The sequence below is a fragment of the Oryzias latipes genome, chromosome 3 (assembly GCF_002234675.1).
Source record: "Oryzias latipes chromosome 3, ASM223467v1".
In the NCBI taxonomy this organism is placed as follows: domain Eukaryota; kingdom Metazoa; phylum Chordata; class Actinopteri; order Beloniformes; family Adrianichthyidae; genus Oryzias; species Oryzias latipes.
In genome coordinates, this window is record NC_019861.2 from 5,605,856 (window position 1) to 5,627,681 (window position 21,826).

A 21,826-nucleotide genomic window follows, 5' to 3' on the forward strand; every position below is an offset into this window, starting at 1 on the left:
TAGGAAGACCACACCAATTCCTACTGCACTGCCTGTACTGTTGGACAGAATATTGTCCTATCTTTTTCCCCCTTTGTGTTACTGTTTGTAGTGTTTTTTTTTCTATGTTGGTATGACATAGTCTGTCAACAAATTACAATATGAACAATAAAAGTGTAAATGTAAATCTTGTCCAGTCTCTTGCAATAAAACAAAAAAGGTGTAACTTACATTTTACAATAATTGTCATCCAAACTTTAGCCATAGTTTACATCAGAACCTCCCTCTAAAGTACACAGTTATATTGACAACATGACTAAGTAATTTGACTGTCTTGTTTGTAGACAATGACACAAGGACTTGACATTCTGATGGCACTGACATGTTCAATGACATAAAGACTTAGTTTGAGAAATGAACTAAAGATTTTGAGCAAGTTACAGGCTTTTGCAAAAAAAACATTGTGTTTTGCTGTTTGTACAAATTGTTTTGAGAAATGCACACACGTATTTGCAAACTTCAATTCTGATCTGAGAATTGTACTAAAGCGACTGAGAAAAACTGTAAGTATGTGAAATAAATATTTCTTACTGCAAGAGTTGTCTGACTGAAATGAATTAGAGCAGAACCATGACCCTCGGTTTGTGTTTGTCTCATCATGAATGTCTGAACAGCCTTGTGTTCAGTGTGCTGCAGAGAGCAGTGAAACCAGCAACAGCACCAACAGCAGCAACAGCACCAACAAAAATAAAAGCAAGAAGCACAATAAGTGACAAAGACCAAAGATCTGACCAACAGCAATCAAAACCATCAGCCTAAGGACTCTTTAGCTGTCAGTGAAAGCACAGACAGAAGCCTGCAGCAGAAGCAGACCCAGTAAAGACCAGCATCTGATGTTTATGGTTAAGACACATGTGTCAAACTCAAGGCCCGTGGGCCAAATGTGGCCCGCCATGTCATTTTATGTGGCCCGCGAGAGCATAAATTTTTTTAATTTCTTAAAATAAAATCAAAAAATTGGTGTGTATTTATTTATATCTAGGGAGAATTGGACTTGAAATATCGGATTGGGCAACTATACATTATGATACAACTATACACTGTCCATATAACCTTATGGAAGTAGAATCAAATGTAAAAGGATTTGTGCTAGAGTAAAAACACACATTTTCTATACCTTTAAAACGTTCTAATAAACTAATGAGTTATTTAACATTAAGGAGTAGTCACATTTATTTTTCTTAACATTTAGTTACATGTACAAGTTATATCTGGGACAGCCACTATGCTGATGTGGCCCTCGGTGAAAATAAGTTTGACACCCCTGTTCTAAGAGGAAAGAGACAAACACACAAGAGACACAAGACAGAAAGCGCAGGAAAGAATCATATGGACCCATTAGACCGAATAGACTTTCCCTGTTTCACTTCCTCCTTTGTCCTCTGCAGCTTTTCTGTGAAATCTCATCTTAGCTGGGGGCTGCATTTCCCTCTTCTTCCAGACATCAGAGCTCCAGGTATGACTGATCAAATCCAGATTATATTTGACAGGCGCTGATGCTAACAACAGAACCTTCTCTTTCATTTACTAACGGCACACGAACACTCTCCACTGATGTCCAGCAGCACAAGCCAATACGTTTAACCCTTGTGCTATCTTTGATGACCACACCCTTCCATTGACGTGTTCTCCCTACCATGACAAAGGTGGATAAAGGTGGAAAGATTTCATGTAATCCATGGACACCAGTGAAGATCACAAATCATTGAAGAAAAAAGGTTCAGAGCACTGTCTAGTGGGTCTAGATGACCCAACTCCCAATGTTAAAGTGCCTAGGATAGCACAAAGGTTACATGTAAATGTGCGTGACTGTTCTACATTAACATCCTATTTAGTAAAGAACATCCGCTCGCTGACCCAGTTTACTCCAAACAGCACTTTCATTAGACTTCTGTGACAGCAAAAGAAGAAAAAGTGGATCTGACAGGTCCTGTAGATTCTCAGGTGGGAGGAGCCTGAACCAAGCTCAGGTTTTAAAGGTAAACCTGCTCCCAACTGCACTGGCTTCACAGACACCAATAGAAACACTCCATCTTTGTCTAATGACCAGCCAAAAAGCCCCTCAGCGTACCCCATGCTGTGGTAGTTTTCTGCAGTATTCAGACGCTGACAGACATTTCAGTGGAGCTGTGTGCTTCAATGAAATCCTACACGTTTTCAGAGAAAGGAGAAGAAGCAGGAAAGGGGAAGAAGGTTCAGCTTTCTCAGAACGCCGGCATCATGCATGAGCAGAAGCTCAGATGGGAGCTGCATTTAAGGCCATCAGAGTCCATGGCTCCTGCAGACCTCCATCCAGACAGCACAGCGTCCATCTGAAGCATGAAGACTTTGCTGACTCTGGGCCTCCTGGTTCTCGCCTGCTCCCTGAGTCACAGCTCTTCCAGTGAGTCCCTCTGCTTGTGTGATCAGTGTGTGGCGTGTGCATGCTCAGCTGTGTTTGTGTCCTCAGGTCCGGTCGGTCTAGAGCTGCTGTTGAAGGATGGATGCTGTCATCAGCCTCAGAAGATCAACATTCCTAAAACCAAAGTGAAGCATGTGCAGATGACGCCGTCCGGCTGCAGCACCAAAGCAATCATGTGAGCTGACAGGAAGCAGCACGAGCTTCATCATACTTGTGTGTGCGTGCGTGTGTGCTGATAGCATGTTTGTGCTTCCCGCAGAGTTACGTCTAAGCTGGAGAGAAAGTTCTGCTTGGATCCTGACTGGGCCCCGGCAAAGAAACTGCTGCAGAAGTTTGAGGAATCTCTCAACGTCTCCCCTAAACCCTGAAACTCAGCAGAATGGCACAGAAATGATCAATGCACAAAATGTTGCAGTACAACCTCACTGTCATCCAACAGAGAAACGCTTTGGTTCTCCTCAGACTGGTTCTGGTTTCTGTTCTCTGTTGTTTGTCTCATCAGCTCTGCAGCGGTTTCCTCAGAGTCAGCGAGCAGTTTAACTCCTGCTCCTGTCTGGACTCGTGGACACAACAAAGTTGGATGTTTCTAAATAAAAGCTTTTTTTTGTAATGGGTGCTATGTGGTCTTTGTCTTGGTGCTCATGACTGAAGCAGTTTTCTTTTCTGATGAACACTGAAACACTGAAACTTAATCACGTCTGAGCCACGGTTCTCATTCGACAAAGTAGGACCTCTGCTACGTTCTCCTTCAGACTAGCCTGAAAACAAAGCTAACTGGAGCCAGGTCAGTTCTCAAAGTAACCACTAGATGGTTTGTCATAGAAAAACATGAGTTCTCACAAAAATCAATGTGTGAATGTCAGCTGTTTAAATGTCTTTCAATTCAATTCAATTTATTGCACTCCATTTTTAAAATACTTTAAGGGACATTTACTAGGTCAACAGCTGCACGCCTGCAGCTGAGTTCTGTACTAGTTGAAGGTTTGATATCCTTCTTCTGGAGAGACCAGTGAGCAGGTCATTACAATAATCTAATCTGCTGGAAATTAAAGCATGCATTAGCTCCTCCGTGCTAACAAGAGAGTTTGGCAATGTTTGTAACCATTGTGCTATCTTAGATGACCCCACCCTTACATTGACGTGTTCTCCCTATCATGACAAAGGTGGATAAAGGTGGAAAGATTTCATGTAACCCATGGACATTTGTGAAGATCACAAATCATTGAAGGAAAAAAGGTTCAGCGCACTGTCTAGTGGGTCTAGATGACCCAACTCCCAATGTTAAAGTGCCTAGGATAGCACTAGGGTTAAGGGGATAAAATCCTGATTTTGTAATATTTCATGGAATAAAATTAATTCCAGAGTCAAAAATAGCGCCCAGGTTTCTCATACACTGAGAAGTCGTATAATTTTTTAGTTTAGATAAAACATCTCTCTCTTGTCTTCAGAAGCGATCACTAAAACCTCTGATTTGACCTGATGGCTGAGATGTAAGATCTCTGCCATCCATGTCTTTATGTCTAAATCACAATTTAAAAGTATGTGGATTCTGTCATCAGGAGACACAGCGATGTCTCATAGCTGTGAAAACAAATGCCATAATTCCCAACGACATCCTCAAGTGGCAACATATATTGATATAAAAGTAGTGGACCTAAAATTGAACTTTGGGGAACCCACAATTGACTTTAATGACCTTTCAGGAGCACATATCTATAGCTACATCAAATCTTGGATCTGTGAGAAAGGTATAAAACCACTTAAGAGCAATACAAGAGACACTCAAACCTCTCAAACTGTTAAGTATAATGTGGTGATCTACAGATCCAGTGGACCAGGACTGAGGGTTTCTGACAGTCCAGGTTACATTTAATATCATTTACCATTTTAGCAAGGACTGTCTCTGTGCTAAAACCAGATCAATACTTTTCAAAGATGTTATTTTTATTTAAAAACTAATTTAATTTGCTAAAAACGTTCTAGCTACTTAAAAATGGTAAGTTGGATACTAATCAATAGTCATTAAAGTTGATAGCATCTAAATAATTCTTCTTCAGAAGAGGCATCAGAAAGGCACCAGGTGAATTCACCTATCTGCAACAAAAATGGAAGAAGCTAGAAGAAGTGAGAATGAGAGGACATGAAGAAGGTAGAGGAAGAGGAGAAGGTAGATGAGGAAGAGGTGGAAGGAAAGAGAAGGACTTTGAAGAGTTGATAGAACCTGAACAAAGAAGACGACCAAATTTCAATCCCGACATCTGTTCAGCACTTGTGTTATCAATCTTAGATTGACACTGATGGAATCTGGAAAAGACTCTGTGATTTTTCACTAAGAAAACAGATAAAACAGCCGCAGAGTACATTAAAATAACACCTACCTATCATCACTTTTGACACTGTGAAAATTGTCAGTGTATTTCAGCACATGTATTTTTTATATTTACATTCTTAGATTTTCAGTGCCTTGCAAAAGTATTGGCCCCCCTTGAACTTTTCAACCTTTTGCCACATTTCAGGCTTCAAACATAAAGATATAAAACTGTATTTTTTTGTGAGGAATTAACATCAAGTGGGACACAATCATGAAGTGAAACGAAATTTATTGGATATTTCAAACTTTTTTTTACAAATAAAAAGCAGAAAAATTGGGCATGGAGAATTATTCAGCCCCGTTAAGTTAATACTTTGTAGCGCCACCCTTTGGGGTTGGTCTCTATCAGTTTTACACATCGAGAGACTACATTTTTCACCCATTCCTCCTCACAAAAGAGCTGTAGTTCAGTGAGGTTGGATGGAGAGCGTTTGTGAACAGCAGTTTTCAGTTCTTTCCACAGGTTCTCGATTGGATTCAGCTCTGGACTTGGATTTGGCCATTCTAACACCTGAATATGTTTATTTGTGAACCATTCCATTGTAGATTTTGCTGTATGTTTTGGATCGTTGTCTTGTTGGAAGACAAATCTCCGTCCCAGTCTCAGGTCTTTTGCAGACTCCATCGGGTTTTCTTCCAGAATGGTCCTGTATTTGGCTCCATCCATCTTCCCATCAATTCTAACCATCCTCCCTGTTCCTGCTGAATAAAAGCAGGCCCAAACCATGATGCTGCCACCACCATGTTTTACAGTGGGGATGGTGTGTTCAGGGTGATGAGCTGTGTTGCATTTGCCAAACATAACTATTTGGATTATTGCCAGAAATTTGGATTTTGGTTTCATCTGACCAGAGCACCTTCTTCCACATGTTTGGTGTGTCTCCCAGGTGGCTTGTGGCAAACTTTAAACAACACTTTTTATGGATATCTTGAAGAAATGGCTTTCTTCTAGCCACTTCCATAAAGGCCAGATTTGTGCAGTTTCCGACTGACTATTGTCCTATTGTCCTATTGACAGACTCTCCCACCTCAGCTGTAGATCTCTGCAGTTCATCCAGAGTGCATCTCTGATCAGTCTTCTCTTTGTTTGAGCTGAAAGTTTAGACGGACAGTCGGGTCTGTAGATTTACAAAAACCTGGCATTCATTTCCATTACTCCTTCCATTTCAATATTGTTGCTTGCAAGGTGCTCCTTGGGATGTGTTACACTTGTGCTATCCTAGGCACTTTAACATTGGGAGTTGGGTCATCTAGACCCACTAGGAAACCTTTTTTCTTCAATGATTTGTGAACTTCACTGGTGTTCATGGTGTCTTTCCACCTTTATCCACCTTTGTCATGGTAGGGAGAACATGTCAATGTAAGGGTGGGGTCATCTAAGATAGCACAAGGGTTAAAGCTGGGGAAATCTTTCTACACCCAAATCCTTTAAGTCAAAGTCAAAGTCAGGTTTATTTGTCAATTTCTTCACATGTGCTTGACATACAAAGGAATCGAAATTGCGTTTCTCACTGTCCCGTGCGTAGACATAAACAATAGTAAAGTGCAGATGCACAACAAAGAAACAGGCCTAATCACTAAGTAGTGATAAATAATAAAAAATTAAAAATTTTAACTAAATTTAAACTTCTCCACATTAGTATCTCGGACCTGCCTGGTGTGTTCCTTGTTCTTCATGATGCTCTCTGCACTTTAATTAGAACTCTGAGACGATCACAGAGCAGGTCCATTTATACTGAGACTTGATTATATGCAGGTGGATTCTATTGATCATCATTAGTCATTAAGGTCAACATTGGATCATTCAGAGATCCTCACTGAACATCTGGAGAGTTTACTGCACTGAAAGTAAAGGGGCTGAATACTTTTGCACCCCAATATTTAAGTTTTTTATTTGACAAACAGATTTGAAATATCCAATAAATTTCATTCCACTTCATGATTTTGTCCCACTTGTTGATTCTTCACAAAAATTACGGTTTTATATCTTTGTGTTTGCATCCTGAAATGTGGCAAAAGGTTAAAAAGTTCAAGGGGGCCGAATACTTTCGTATGTTTGTATATTCTTTTTTCATAGGATTGCTTTGCCAATGAAGACACAGTGATGTGGATCTTCTGGTCTGATCCAGATGGAGAGCTAAAACCGTTCCAGCATCCTGACTGATTTTGCAGTAGTTTTTCTTCAGAGACAAAGTGTTTGTCCTTCATGCAGTCGTTCATATTCATCTACAGATTTGTTTCACCTGATTTCATTGTTGGTTGATTACTGTAACAAAAAATACTGTAAATACTGGCACAAATACTTGTAATCTTCAGTCTGCAGCATCAGTGCTTGGTGGTGAGGTTCTAGTGTTTGCTTTTTTGTGAACATTCTCTCTGTATTTCAAACTAATCATGAAGAATCTTGTGGGTTTCTATCTTTTTTATCTAAATGATCCCTGTTGTCTGGCCAAAATTCTAGCACATGATATTTTGAAGCTAAAATATTTTGTCTTTTATTCCTCACAGCAGTGTGAAACATGGCTGCAAGTGCTGGTTTTATGATAACAACATTTTCACTAATACGTGTTCATGGTTGACTGATGTTTGTCATTTTGCCAAACATCTAAGAATTTTGCAGACTGATTGTGGTGTTTGGATGATTGTGATCATATTTTGACCAAAGAAACCTGCTTTTCAAATTGTGTGTAAACGATTGAAAAGACCTGTAAGGTTTTTAGGAGAGAGATGACCAGGGGTTTTGTTAACCTTCTGGACTGTTGTGGCTGAAGCACAGAGAACTTTGAGAAATGAGCCAAAGTGATCGAGAAGAACTGTTAAGTCCCTCACATTCACTTAACCTCTAAAGACCGGGTGTCCACATGCACAGGCATCACATTTTGGTTTATTTACCACAGATAAAGATAATTCTGCTTAACTGAAGCTCTGTGACTATGTAGGGTTGTCTCAAGTATTAGTTCTGGTCTTAAAAGGTTCAAGCAAAAACTGTAAAAACCAGGAATTATAGTGAGGTCAAGACTAGAATTTCTTTTGGTGCTCCTTTAAAAAAAGCCTTCAGTGACTCCTGCAGGTGGCTACAGCTCTAGATAAAGAACAGTTAACAGTTCTTCTGCTGCAGGACTGAAACCTGTAGTTTGATGAGTCATCACAGCTAACAGCACCACCTTGTGGCAAGAGAAGGAATCACAGGTAAGAGCTGAAAGAGGACAAACCTGTTTTTTAATAACGGACTTACATCTAAATGATGTCGCACATGCAGTTAAATACACGATGGAAACTTTAGTTTGACTTGAGACTGTCCTATACTGTAGTTTGATGGAAGAAGAGAAATGTCCTGAACAAGCTGCTGTGTAAAAATGGGAATCCACAGTAGGTCATGTGTTTTCATGGGGGGCGTCTGTCTGAGGCTCAGTTTGGTGGAAATGGTTATTTCTGTCCCACCAGAAATCCTGAAGGTGTGCTGTGTCACGCCAGCAGATGATGCCGGCTTTCTATTTTACATCAGGAAGGAACCTGTTTAGACTCTGCACATGCATTTCCCTCCGATCATCCAGGGATGAGACGTGGGGGCAGCAGACCTTCCTCTCCCCAGCCTCCCACCGAGGAGCTCCCAGACCAGCCAGGAGCTGCAGTGTCTCCAATGACACGTCTAAACTCCTCCTCTCCTCGGAGCAGGCTGATTCCCTCACAACTTGGACCGTCTGAGGCTGAAGATGGCTTCTACATGTGGGTGGCAGCACAGACCCCAGCCGTGCTGCTGGCTGACTGCATGGAGGAACCCACTTCCACTTCTGTTGTGTTTGAGTTAGAGAGCAGGACAATGGCTTTTGTGAGTCAGAACTTCTGCTCCTCTCTCAGTTTGAGCGTCTTGTTTTCATTTTCATTTGATTTAAACCTAAAATTAGAATCCCAGCCTCTGGGCTCAGACATGGACAGACCCCTCCCTATCTCATTTCAAGGTCATTCATCTTTCAGACCATTTAAATCCTAAAATCAAAAGAAGTGCGATTTCAGGAAGAAAAAAAACGCATCATAATGGAGTGGAGGATTAATCTGCACGGAAACAAACAACATTGGTTTTTCTGAGAGATTTCTAAACGGTTTCTTATCCTCCAGCCTGCCATCAATTTCCCTGAAAGCTGCACCAACGCGACGCCTGAGTCGAGCAATCCATCACAGCAGCGCTTCATCGTCCCACTTTCTCACTTGCTTTGGAGGAGAACCAACAAACAAAAACAAGTGTCACGTCCGAGCGGCGTGAAAGCGTCACGTCCGAGCGACGTGCGATCACAACAACCAGGAGGAGAAAACAATAAAGATTTTACACAAACACATCATCAGTTTATTCTGTTGAACCTGCGAGGAGCACAGAGGAGGAGCGGTGATGCTCAGCGACAGTCAGAAGCCATGCTCAGGGTGCTGCACGAGGGTGTAGTGGTCAGCACTCATGGTTCACAGTGAGAAGGTGCTGGTTCAAATCCCAGCTGGGTCTTTTCTGTGTGGAGTTTCCATGTTGTCTTCGTGGATGTGTGGATCTTCTCCAGCTTCCTCCCACAGACCAAAAACAGGCTTCATAGAGACGTTAAAGTGTCCCTCAGGTGTGGCCCTGTGATGGACAGGTGAAATGTCTAGTGAATGTCAGGTGAAACCCCGCCTACACCCACAACAGGATCCAGCGAGCCTATGACACTGAGCAGGAAGACTGCAGCTCTAGAAAGCGGACTGATCCATTTCTGGAACAATCTGACTGCTGTACCTAATGACTCATGTTGGGTAGAGTCGCTACGCTAACGCAAAGTTGAAAGCCATATTGGATAGGACAAGATACCGGCTCACTGCTGTGCTGCAATTACACAAACAGACCTGGAAAAACAAGGATGTGACTTTCCACAAAGAAGTTATTACTGTCGGCTAATAAAGGAGAACTTCTAAAAAAAAAACATTATAGGAGGATCTGAGTAAGTTCTCTCTCTGAATTGTGAACATATAGGATGATTTTGTAATCTATTCAAAGTCAATAGTAGCATTGGACTTCACACTATTTCCATGTTTTCTGGCAAGACCATCAATTTTTGTTTTTTGGAGGATGACCCGTTGAATTGAGTCATATTACTAAGCAGAGGAAAAAACTAACCAGGATTCCCTCTGTAGGAGCAATGTCGGCTATTCACTCGATTCGTCTTAAAACATCGACCAAGGAGTCAACCAATTTGTGTAAATCCATTGTTCAGGGGCCCTACTGGCTCCAACTGTAGGGGTTTCTGTTGCTGCTTGTTCTCATCAGGCCGGCTGGGGTGCCGCTCTGTGGTCTAAAAGGCGTAGAGTGGGTCCTGAGCTGCCGTGTTGGGCGAGCGCTGTGGCAAGGACCCTCGTGGGTCGTGCTCGTGCTGGGCCTTGGAATAAATGGATCCCCATTATATTGTTTCTGCACAGCAGTACCAAGCCAAACTTTCTTTAAGCTGCAGTTCTTATGTTTCTGTTCAGGGTTCTATTGGGGGAACTGGGTGGGTGGAGGGAGGAGTCTGGTGAGGGAGGGGTGCAAACTGTTTGTGATTGTCTAACTAATTTTAACTAATTTTCATATTTTATGACTATTTTATTTGTTTTCATGTACTGCGTGTGCTTTGTGTTGTAAAGTGATTTGAAAGGCACTATACAAATAAATAAAGTTTGAGTTATAAATCTTAGTCTGTGTAGATTTGAATGTAGTCACAACCATTTATCAGGAATGCATTGTTTTTCCTACATTATGATGTATTTATTTTTAAAGTTTGATATGTTGATCATCTTTTGCACTTTGTCCAAAAACACTACTGGTAATACCTTGACCAGGGGCTGATTTTTATGAAGATAAGGGGGTTTTTTTTCTTTTTAAAATCTGACAAAATTAAGCATTTTATGGCCCTTTTATTGTATCTCCTAAGCCAACTTTCATTGCTTACCGTCCTTTCCAATATGGCGTCGCTCTTTACGTGCATGGAACAATAGTAGCAGGCTAGCGTAGCGTCTCTAGCCTATATAACTCATTGGCTGTTCAGCCTCAGCCTGTAAACTCGTCCTCTGCAGAAACTCTCAGTCTTCCTCCAACTTCTATTTAAAGAAACCCATGAAGCTAATAGATAAAAGGTACATTAGATCAATTCACTGAGAACAAATATTGCTTCAAAACTTCAGAGTAAATTAACACCCAGAGAATTAAGACTTGACCTGGGCTCATGTTTAAAGACTAAAGACTTCAACTAATAACCCAAAGGTATTGGATTTGAACCAGTGACCCTGTATGCCACCTGCTAATGCATAATGCAAATGGTTTAAAAATCTGACATTCCCAAAAGTAACCTATGGTATCTTATTTGTGCTTAAAAAAGGAGTACAGGAATAAAGACGTCTCAGGCAGCAACTGGGGAAATTCTGCCATTTTGGAAAACATCACGAGAATCTTTTCAAGTTCTACTTGAACATGAATGGACTAAAACAAAAACAGTTTAAGCTAAGCCAAGTGACGTCAATATCCCTGGATTCGAACACATAGAATTTTTGCATTTAGCTCCAAATATTCGTTTTCCTGCCTCTGCTGGAATAAATGCAGATCATACTGTTCTGAAGAAGAGTAGAAATCTACACATTACATCTAAACAAAAGCAAAGCTCTTAACGCATAAATGGATGTTTGATTATGGAAAAACATTAAGGCAAACAGGAGACAGGAGTTGGGAGTTTCTTTTCTGTAAATGCTTCTAAACACTCTGACTTTTCCTGATTTACCTCTTCAGACCCAACATCCAACATGCATGGACGTCACATTTCGGGTTTTATTACCACATTAGTTCATTCTGCCTAACTGGGGCTCTGTCAAAGAGAAATAAAAAAGGCATATCAAACAAGAGCTCAGGTCTTAAGAAGTTAGGGACATAAAAAAAGATCTTGAATATGGAAATGAAAGAGGAAAATGGCTTTTTGTCCATCTACAGCATAGAGTGTATTGATAAAGGGACTCCAAGGAAGAAACTTGAAATGACCTCCTCTGTGGAAACAGAAAACCTTTCCTGTCCTTCCGTTCATTTCTAAGCCCTCACTCAGCAGAGGAGACATATCTGCTGTCCTCTGGTTTTGGTGTCCTCTGACCTGAACTCAAGGCTGACAGATGACAAACCAGCTGCACAAGAAAACATTTGATTGCAAAAAACACTTCATGATCCTTGCGGGTTTGGAAAGCTCTCAGGCTGGTTCATTAAAGGGTTGGAGCATCAGACGAGTGAAAGATTCTGCTGGGAAGTGCTTCAGGAAGACTCCAGAGCGCAAACAGATAGACCTAATGTGGTGTCCCATGAGATGATGCTTGTCAAAACCTTCTTGGAAAGTTGTTGGAGGGAGTTAGGACTAAGGAAACATACTCAAATTAATAGCCTTATCTTCCTCCTTGGGCTCAGACGAGTGCTCTTCAGGTGACAAATCTGTCTTGAACCAGCTTCTTTTCTTCTCACTGAGCCGCTCTGGCTTCCACACCCCTTCATACTCCTGCTTGAGCTCCTGGTAGGATCGAGAGAAGGTATGGAAGATGGAGGTGGCAGGAAATGCCATGATAAGGATGCCACTAAGAATACTGATGAGCGCCACGATCTGTCCAGGCATGCTGCGAGGCACCATGTCACCATATCCCACCGTGGTCATGGAGATGATGGCCCACCAGTAAGAGGCCGGGATACTGCTGAAGCTGTGCTGGGGGTGTGTAGCAGCAAATGGCGCCAGTTCACTCTCAGCCAGGTGGACTAGGGGTGAGAACAGGGCCACGGCCACGCAGACAAAGAGCAGCAGCAGGCCAAACTCCCTGATGCTGCGCTGTATGGTCAGCCCTAGCGTCTGCAAACCCAGAGAGTGGCGAGCCAGCCTCATGACGTAGAGGATCCGCAGGGCTCGCAGGAGGCGCAGTACCAGACTCAATTTATCCAGATAGCCTCTGCCAGCCCCCATGATGACATCCTCCTGCGACTCGTCGCCAATATCCACCACCAGGGAGACGTAGTACGGCAGGATGGCGATGGCGTCAATGATGTTGAGGGGGCCCCGAGCAAAGGCCAGCTTGCTCTGGGCGTTAATGAATCGCAGCACAAATTCCAGCGTAAACCAGGCAACGCAGACGGACTCCACCACAAACATGTTTTGACACTTGAGGGAGCATTCCCCCTGCAAAGACACAAACGCACACGGTCAGCACTTCAGGCAGATGCACCCACCGCAAGAGTCTTTCCTCAGACGGTTTGATGGTCAGGACGAGTGGAAAGAAGGAAGATGGTCAGACATGCAGTACAGACAAATAAATCATTAAAAAACAGATTGAAACAAACAAGAAAGAGTTCATTCTAACATCTGTAAATATATTCAATCACAACCCCTTTCAGGTCTATATCATGCAAAATCTTTTTGTTTTAGCTTTTAGCTGTGTAATGTTAACTACTCACAAAAAACTTTAATTCATGTAGTTTTCCTCTACAAACCTGCTCTCTGAGCATCAGCCCCCCCGAGTCCATGAAAAAGAGCGGATCCTCAAATTGTGATGTCACAAAGTAAGAACTGCCCGAGCACCGCCCCCAGGCTAACACACACCTACTTTTAGCGGTGATCAGCTAACATCCAAACTTTTGCAAAGATGGATGTGCATATTGTGCATATGAAATCAAAATCATTTAGCTGATCACCGCTAGCTCCACAGAGAAAGTGTGTGGGAGTGTGTGTTGGCCTGGGGTTTGTGCTGGCAGCTAAGACTCTTCCTGGAAAGGGCGGTTCTCACTGGTCTACATTACAATGTAAGGACCCACTTGTATTTGTGGATTGGGGGGGGCTGGTGCTCAGAGAGCAGGTTTTTAAAGGAATACTCAGAAACACATGAACAGTTTAAAATACCACTTTGGGGGTGCATGGGTAGGCTTGGCCGGTGAAACCAGCAAATCCGTCTGCTGTACTGCGTAGGGATTTTCAAAAAGAGAACAACTGTAATTACAGGGGTTGTGGTTTCTAGACTACAACAAAAATGTTGAACACGACAATAGAACACAGATGAAAGCAGCAGCTGAGAATATTCTCACTGTACCTCTCTAAAGTAATGCACACACCCTACCAAACAGATTCCTCCATGGTGTTTTTTTAACAATACTGTTCTTCTGAAGAGGCTGCAGTAAACATGTTGCAGAGTTCACAAAGAGGGAATAGTTTCTCTTTAGTGTTCGTGTCCCTGGGGGGTGGGTCCTGGTCCTTGCCCCTGAGCGCTGGGCCCCGCCAAATTTCCAACTGTGGCCGAGCCTGGTCGAGCCATATTTACAACACCCCTTGTGGGCCCCCTTGTTTCCCCGGGGTTCCCCCCTCCTGGGCGGGGGCGGCGGGCCCCTGCCTTGCTCCTCCCTGGACCAACCGTGGGCCGGGTGGGTGGCTGCCTGGAGTGCGGAGCGGGTCTCCCTTGGGGGGTCCTGGCTCATACCTGGGGTTGGGCGGCGGGATGCCCGGAACTACTGGGTGGTGATGGGGTGCTCGTCTGGGGCTGTGGGCGTCCTTCTCCGGTGGGGCCCTGCGTTGGGCTCTCCCGGCGCAGCGGGGGGGCTGCTCTCCTGGTTGGGCTGGGGCGGCGCTCTCTTTCCCTCCGCGCCTCCCTGCTCTCTGGCTCTGGGGGCCTCGCGGCAGTCCTGCTGGCCCTGGCCTGGGTGGCGGTCTTGGTCGCCCGGGGGGCGGTTGTTCCCTGCCTGTTCCCGTGTGGCGTTGGGGGGATTCCGGCTGCCGCTGCTGCTGCGGCGGGGGTCTTGGGGTGGGGATGGCTGGGCACTCTCCCTCCTTCTTTTCACATTCCACCATCCATTTTAGAAGAACATAAACACTCACCTGAGCACAGGTGTTAGCTCACCTTTGCACTAACAGTTTGCATGACTGAATGACTGAAATATTTCACACTAGTTGGTTTTAAGGCACAAGTATGCGTGTGAACACTATCTGTTTTGTGTGCATGTCGACATGTGGACATTTTTGCAGCTAACAGGTGTGTTGATAACATTCGAGTTTGTGTGTGGACAGGCCCCGCCCTCTTTGTACTACATTTGAACCTTACCGTAACAATAAACAACCAGTAAACTTGTTGCTTTATGCTGCTTCATGGTCTTATCCCCCCTCCCCTCCCATTATCACCCTCCTACCCCCCTCTCTCTCTAACATCCCTCCCTTTTTCTTCCCTTCTTTCCTTTTCCGTCCGGTCCAACACCCAAAATTTTCAAACATGGTTGAAATTAATAAAGTTTGGCCTCAATTACAAAAGGGGTTTATTCAGACATACCTCTGGTTTGTCTGAAGATTAATAACCCCTATTGTTAAAGTAAAATATGTCCAACACAAGAGGCCGTCAGCTCTCATCTGCCTGCCTAGCTGTTGGACAGGACAAGTTAAAAAAAGAGAAGAAAAAAAAAAGAGGGACTAGTTTCCCCCTTGATAGCATTGCACATCACGTTTTGTGTTTACATTTCTGACCTGGCCTTCTGTTTCTAAACCTTCTAAATGTCAGCCCAAACAAAGGAACACACAGATGTGTGTTGTTGCATTCTTGGTTTCCTGTTGCTGATTTTCCCGCATTTCATCCCACTTTCATTTATTAGCTAAATTTTTTGGTGATACTTTGAGAATTTTTTTGCACTTTTGGTTAGCCTGCCATGCATTATTTCCCTCCCTTTTGCTAAAATCCTATAATTTCTTTCTTCTTGTGTGGTTCCTCTAGTCTGATGTTTAGAAACTCCCCACAATTATCATTGGAGCTATCCAGCCGTACAGTTTTGATCTAGATTCCAGTTCAGACGAGGAAAACAAAGACCTACATGGATCTTTTTGTCTACTGTACAAGTGGATGCATCAGAATGGAGCAGAGCGGTGAGACTATAGCCAAGCCATCACAGTTGCTGCATGTTCTTCCTGTGCATGTGTGGGTTTTCTCCAGGGATCCTGGCTTCCTCCCACAGTACAAAAACAGGCTTTATAGGTTGATTGATAACTCTAAAGTGTCCCTACGTGTGCATGTGTGATTGTGTCTGTGTGTGATTGTTTGGCCCTGTGATCGACTGTCGATCAGTCCAGCGTGTACTCTGCCTTCACCCAACAGTGGCCAGGATCACATGACCCCAAAAGGGCTACAGTGGGTTGAGATATTGGATGGATGGATGGATGGATGGATGGATGGATGGATGGATGGATGGATGGATGGATGGATGGATGGATGGATGGATGGATGGACTCTATCATGAGAAAAATGCTACAGGAACACGTAAAAACACAAAACACACAATTTTCTTTAAAAACCTTTTGCTGAAACTTGGACTAAATATTCCACAGTCAGTAACTGTTTAAAGAGGAAACACAACCTTCATACACACCCTGGTCTCCTCGTCTCTGAGGTCAGGCATGGTGCTGATGCACAGGCTAACCACAGTGACCAGCACCATGATGATTGACAGGCAGGCGAACATCTTCCCAGCCAAGCCAGAGTGAGGGTTTTCCATCACTTCACGCAGCATAAAGATCAGTCTGCGATAGCCTTCTTCGGTTTGCACGCTGCTTTTTTTCAGCGTCATCCTCTTCTTCCTCCACTCTTCCTCTTTGCGCTCTCGCTCTTCCACCTCCTCTACACGAGAGAGCATACGGCGACGACAGCAGCGCTCCATGAGGCCCGGGTCCACCCCCCAGTAGTCCAGTTCATCATGCAGAGAGACTGCGCAGAGCTCTCTGAGGAGGCGCAGTTTTCCTGCAGCCAGGAGGTTAAGGATGACTCTGAAGGCGGTGGGGTTGCGGTCAAAGAAGTATTCCTGGCACGTCTCATCGTAATCATCGCATAGTCCGGCTATCTCTTCCGGAGTGTTACAGAAGCGTAGGCGACCCAGCCGACTCTGAGGGAACTGCTCTAGGGTGCTCCAGGGGAAGGCATAGCGGTTCCCACCCACGTTGATGAGCACCTGCAGTGCATGATCAATCACATAAGTGGCCTGGGGGTCCCGGAGCAGCTGGACGCGCTGGAAGTAGACTCCCTTTAGGGTCTCAGTCTCTGGGATCTCTGTGAAGAAGCGGTCTAAGCTGCTGTCGTCTGTACTGATGGAGTAAGTGCTGAAGTCATGGTTGGCATTGCTAATGATGGGCATGCTGGCAGTCAGACGTGAGACAGGAAGGAGGGAGACGGCGGCCACAGCACCTTAGCAGGAGCCTCTGCAGAGAAGGCGGAGCAAAGGGACAGCAAAAAAAACAGATTCTGAATTAAATACAAACTGATGAGGACAACAAGAAAGCAGGTTTTAGAGGTCTGGTTCATCAGAAACAGTTTACTGGTGGTTCAGACAGAAACATCACATGACCTCTTGGGTTATCAGGGAGAAGATCACATACTGTGCAGGACTCTATCTATCTACCTTCAAGCATGAAGCTTCTCTGAAGCTCAGCCAGAGTTAAGATCCTACTTTTAGCTTGACACCTGCTGACTCCTTTCACACATGTTCACACCTCCACGTTGGTGAGGCGTCGAGGTGTGTGAACAGCCCACGGAGATTGTTCCAGCTCCATTAATGCGGCAGCTTCTCTGTGTGTGCTTTCACCGTGACCCCACGTCAGCACAGCAAGCTCAGCTATCCTGGCTTTTCTCTCTTTTATGGAAGGATGCAGACCTTCTGATGAGCCTCAGAAGCAGTATTTTTCCACATGCCGACAAGTCAGAGAAAGAAAATTAGAGTTTCAGAGACCCGTTCTTAAAACTGATCAAGAAGGACAAACTAACACCAGATTAAAGGCAACAGATGCAGAAAAAAACTCATTTAAAAAGCTGTAAAAACAGACAGGAAAGCCTGGAGCTGTGGAGAGAAAGTGAACCAATGCAAATGTTGAATGAAGACACTTTCCACAAATCTGCTTCAGATGGGTAAAGAATGCTGATCTTTCAGGAAAGCATCGTGTGCTTTGTTTTCACTCATGGCGCTCTCAGAGGAACTGGATGGACCAAACGGATCCAGTGCTGCTCACCGGGGGGCAGTGCTGCTCAACATGAGCTCTAACAAAGAACTGATAATAAGCATGAATAAATGAGAAACCTTAGCTAGACATGCTAGTTTGGCTGCGTATCCCTGCAAAAACACAAAACTCACATGACCCATTCAATGCCATAAAATGCAAATGTCAAATTTTCATTCTAGTTTCAACACAAAAAAACATTTTCACATACTAGTGATTTAAACCAAACAAAGGTGGATCTTTAATCAGTAAAATGAAGAGTAGCGATTTTAAAAAGAATTTAAATTTGTGGCAAAAAGCAAGAAACTGATGAAAAAATAAAGAATTGAGGTTAGACTAGCACTTCAATTGGATTATCTTAAGCCTGTTGTGTAAACCCAGCCTTACTTGCTAGTCCTCTTATTGTCCTATATTGATCGGCACCAGCACATCCATGTGTTCCACCTGAGATCTATTATGTTTTTATTTGTCCATCTTTTTATCCCTACATCATGTTTACTTCATGCTCGCCCTTAAGCTTCTGTTATTTTCCTGTTTCTTAGTTTTTTACCGCCTAACATCAAAGTCATTTACTGTCTTTGTCTGCGGAGTCCACTGGAATTCACACTGTGGTGAACCACACCAGAGTTCATTTATTCATTGCAAGTAAAGCAAGTCCGGCGTTTTCTAGCAGACCAAAGTTTTCTTCTTTGATGAGCTTTTATATCCACTAATGGCATCGTCTAAACTGCATTAACGGGTGAATATGGGCTGTCTACGGGGGAAAAACAGGCCTACCTGTAAAGGGCACGCAGGTCGCCCTCATGAAATAGAAAGGTGGTAGAGCGCTCAGTGAACACGCTGATCAAAAATGTTCATGACCATTTTCTGGCATGTGTAGTAGCCAAGTGACCAAGACGTTACACAACTAGAAAATGCTAGGAAACCAACTAGAGTGGACTTCACAACAGACCAAATGTAGCAGAGGGAATGCACACTCACCATGCTCAGGACAAAAAAGTCTCCAGCAAGAGAAGAAGTATTCTCTGAAACATGTGAGTCAGATTCTTCTGAATGTCATTCTGCTCTTTCCTGCCAGCAGAGCTCTGGGACTTTACACAATAAATGACTGTTTTTCCAAAGAAGATGCTTTCATTTTCTCATGTGAATCAATAAGAGTCTTCCAGATTGTGATTATTCAGCCAAACTGACAGAAGTTAAATGGAAATGACTAAGAATCATGTCACCACACTGCATGTTCCCACCAGTGTGACTTTTATTAGTCCCCTGGATGGTAAATCTAAAGTAAATAGACTCACAGCTGCTCAGTTCTCACAGAAAATTCTGGTGTCTAAAAATTCCGCCATAACTCGGAAATTTGCTCTGCCCGTTTCCTCCAGCGATGGACATTTCAGCCTGTAAGGTGAAAGTTACTTTGTGTTCATCACAGATATTCAACAGATGAGAGTCCATCACATGCATCTCATTCAGTACTCGCCCAACTAAGTACTCAACAGTAAAGAAGTAAGTAATTAAAGCACTGAAGTACAGAGTAACACTTTGTCCAGAACCGATTTACAGTTTAGTCAAAACCAGGCCTATCCATGGTCTTAATGTGCTGGTCTGCACCAAACCATGAAGGGTAAACATCAAACTACAGCGGGGCAATAAATCAATTTTAGCAATAAATTCTAATTTGTTGTTCAACCTGATTTCTTTTTGGGAAAACTGTGATGTTTTTCCCCCCAGCACTCTGCTTTCTTGAGCCTCAGTTGTTCGGAGGTAGCTTAGTTCGCTCATCCCTCTCAATGAGCATGAAAATGGCCGCTACAGATGAGCTTGTTTCCAGAGCAGCAACAGTTTCCTCAGTGATTTGGAACCAGTTCGGTTTGTGGATTTGTCTCAACACTCGAACCAGAGGAACTCTGTCGAGTGTTGAGAGGCGTTTCTCTTTATGAGATCCACAAGATAGCACCTCATGAAGAGGAGCTGACGAAGCTGCTGATTGTTTTACAGCTTCCAAACGAGACGTTAGCATTAAAATCGATTGTGTTACATATACCCTGTTATTTGTAAATGTTGGTAAACAAAGTCAAGGAAGAAAAAAAAAGTAAAAATCAATTAAAATACAAAATCGAATTTAGTGATGGGGGGGGGATATTTTGTCCATATTGCTCATCCTTACATCACACTAAGCAAACATTTGGATCATTTAGGACTAGAATAAATGAATAGATAGATGTTCAGCAAACCCAGACTTTTCCACGCTCTTTTCCAGAATCGCATCCTAGAATTTCAGTCTGTTTGTGACCGTGAGGTTTTCCTTCATGGTCTGCAGAAAACCTACAAATCATGCCAACAAAGGCAATGATGCATTGTAAGATAGAGTGTGAGTAGAATGTTTTCAGCTACATCTATTGAACAAAGTTACATTTTGCTCTCTAAAGACTGGAGATCCATCCTGAACGGATCATGCTGCTGATGCTGCAGACCTGCGGCGGGACCTGTTCGCGCGCGGACTCACTGTCGTCACCAACAAGTCCTAAAGTTAAAAAAAAAAAGCCTAGAAAGCAGTTCCCTCACCTTTCAGGTGGCAGCTCGTTATCGCCACGCCCACTTCCTTCCTTTTAATGAAGCAGGTCTTCAATTAAGATGCGAGCCAAACCCATCAATGGGCTCCAGGTGGAGGCGCGCACGTGCGCGCCGAGAATCCTCTTTGAAGTTTGACAAGCCGCGTGTCTACGTGGACATGATGAGCAGCGTCGGCCGCAAGCCCTCCGAATCTGGACGGAGGGAATTGTCGGAGACCGCTCCGTCCTCGCGGCTGCAGCAGCCCCGCCACGCGCGCGGACGCAGTACAGGCGGGTTTCCGGCAGCGGTGGACCTCCCGAAACCTGCGAGCGGTTTTCATCTGTGTGACAGCAGGACCGTCCCTTCCTCCCCTTCCTCCTCCTCCTCCTCCCACCTCCCCTCTGAACAACAGAACGGTGACGTGGATCTTGGAGTTCTTTTTGCCTCCTTACAGACAGAACAGAACAGGACAGACTGGTGAGTTAAAGTCTGTTATTAAAACCCTCTACCGTCTCTTTCTGATGTGGAGGAAAGCAGCAGGAAGTCCGGGACCCCCAGGACAACCTCACAACATCCAAAAAAAAAAAAAAAAAACCTCACAACTTCCGGATTGAGGAAGGGTCCAAACCGAAGTGAAGCAGGTCCGTTCCCTGCATACAGATCAGAAAGTTTGAGTGGAGGAAGATGCAGCTTTGAGGGATGTTTTACTGAACAATGTCATGTGACTCAAACAACACCTGTAACCTTGGCGACCAAACCAAATCAACAAAATGTGAAACTTTTCGTCTTTGAGTAGCTACAAACTTCTCTTTCTGTCATTTCTAATGCTATGATGAAAGACAGCTGTTGCGTGACTTGCATTATCAAATGCATCAAGTCCTTGATGGAGCAAAAGTCCCAGCAATAAAAATGTTTTTTTTGTAACAGTAGTCCCAATGTGGGGTCCTGATGTGGTTTATAGAAACGCTGCAAATATCTACGGACATAAAACTTTATCGTGACAGGAAGTTGTTGTGGTCTCGCACTGACCCGATGCAGTTTGCAAATCTCAAGTTCTCAAACAGAGAATGTTGGTGATGTCACATCCTGTTGAGATGCTGGCTAACGGATAAACTGGTTTCAGTTCAAACCTGTGAATGATGTTAAACAGGCTTCATCCATCCATGTCCAGACACATGCAGCTCTGTAGCATTACAACTAAAAAGAAGTTCCTTTGGCCTGTTATTGAATTATTTTTACCAGCACACACACACACACACCTACACCCACATCTACACACACACTGGACTGCATTTAACTGAAAGGCTTTAGCTGGAGAACTACGGTTGTCTGAATGTCAGGGTTTGTTCAGGCTTGTGTCCAGATGCAGGGAGGGTTAATACAGCTGTCAAACGATGAAACGCAGAGCCTCCGTGTGTCCGCTCACACACTAACCAACACACATGTGTCACGGAT

At 43.7% G+C, this 21,826-nt stretch overlaps 1 protein-coding gene across 1 annotated transcript; it reads right to left on the bottom strand.

The window, feature by feature from the left end:
• Positions 1-6,244: 6,244 nt before the first annotated feature.
• LOC101155336 (potassium voltage-gated channel subfamily G member 4) lies at positions 6,245-20,959 on the bottom strand. The gene is made up of 4 exons (XM_004066831.4): positions 20,384-20,959; positions 16,207-17,029; positions 12,205-12,994; positions 6,245-9,417 (listed from the first exon to the last, which is right to left on the bottom strand). Exons 2-4 carry the CDS (start codon positions 16,963-16,965, stop codon positions 9,383-9,385), a joined length of 1,584 nt encoding a protein of 527 aa, XP_004066879.2. The 5' UTR covers positions 16,966-17,029; positions 20,384-20,959; the 3' UTR covers positions 6,245-9,382.
• Positions 20,960-21,826: the final 867 nt, after the last annotated feature.

Excerpts from the sequence above, each read along its gene's own strand:
- LOC101155336 (XM_004066831.4), bottom strand. The coding sequence starts at position 16,965 with ATGCCCATCATTAGCAATGCCAACCATGACTTCAGCACTTACTCCATC. Across the intron at positions 12,995-16,206 it reads TCAGAGACGAGGAGACCAGG|GGGGAATGCTCCCTCAAGTG; the intron begins GTGTGTATGAAG and ends GTGTCTTTGCAG. Across the intron at positions 9,418-12,204 it reads AGATAAGGCTATTAATTTGA|GGCCACACCTGAGGGACACT; the intron begins GTATGTTTCCTT and ends TGTCCATCACAG.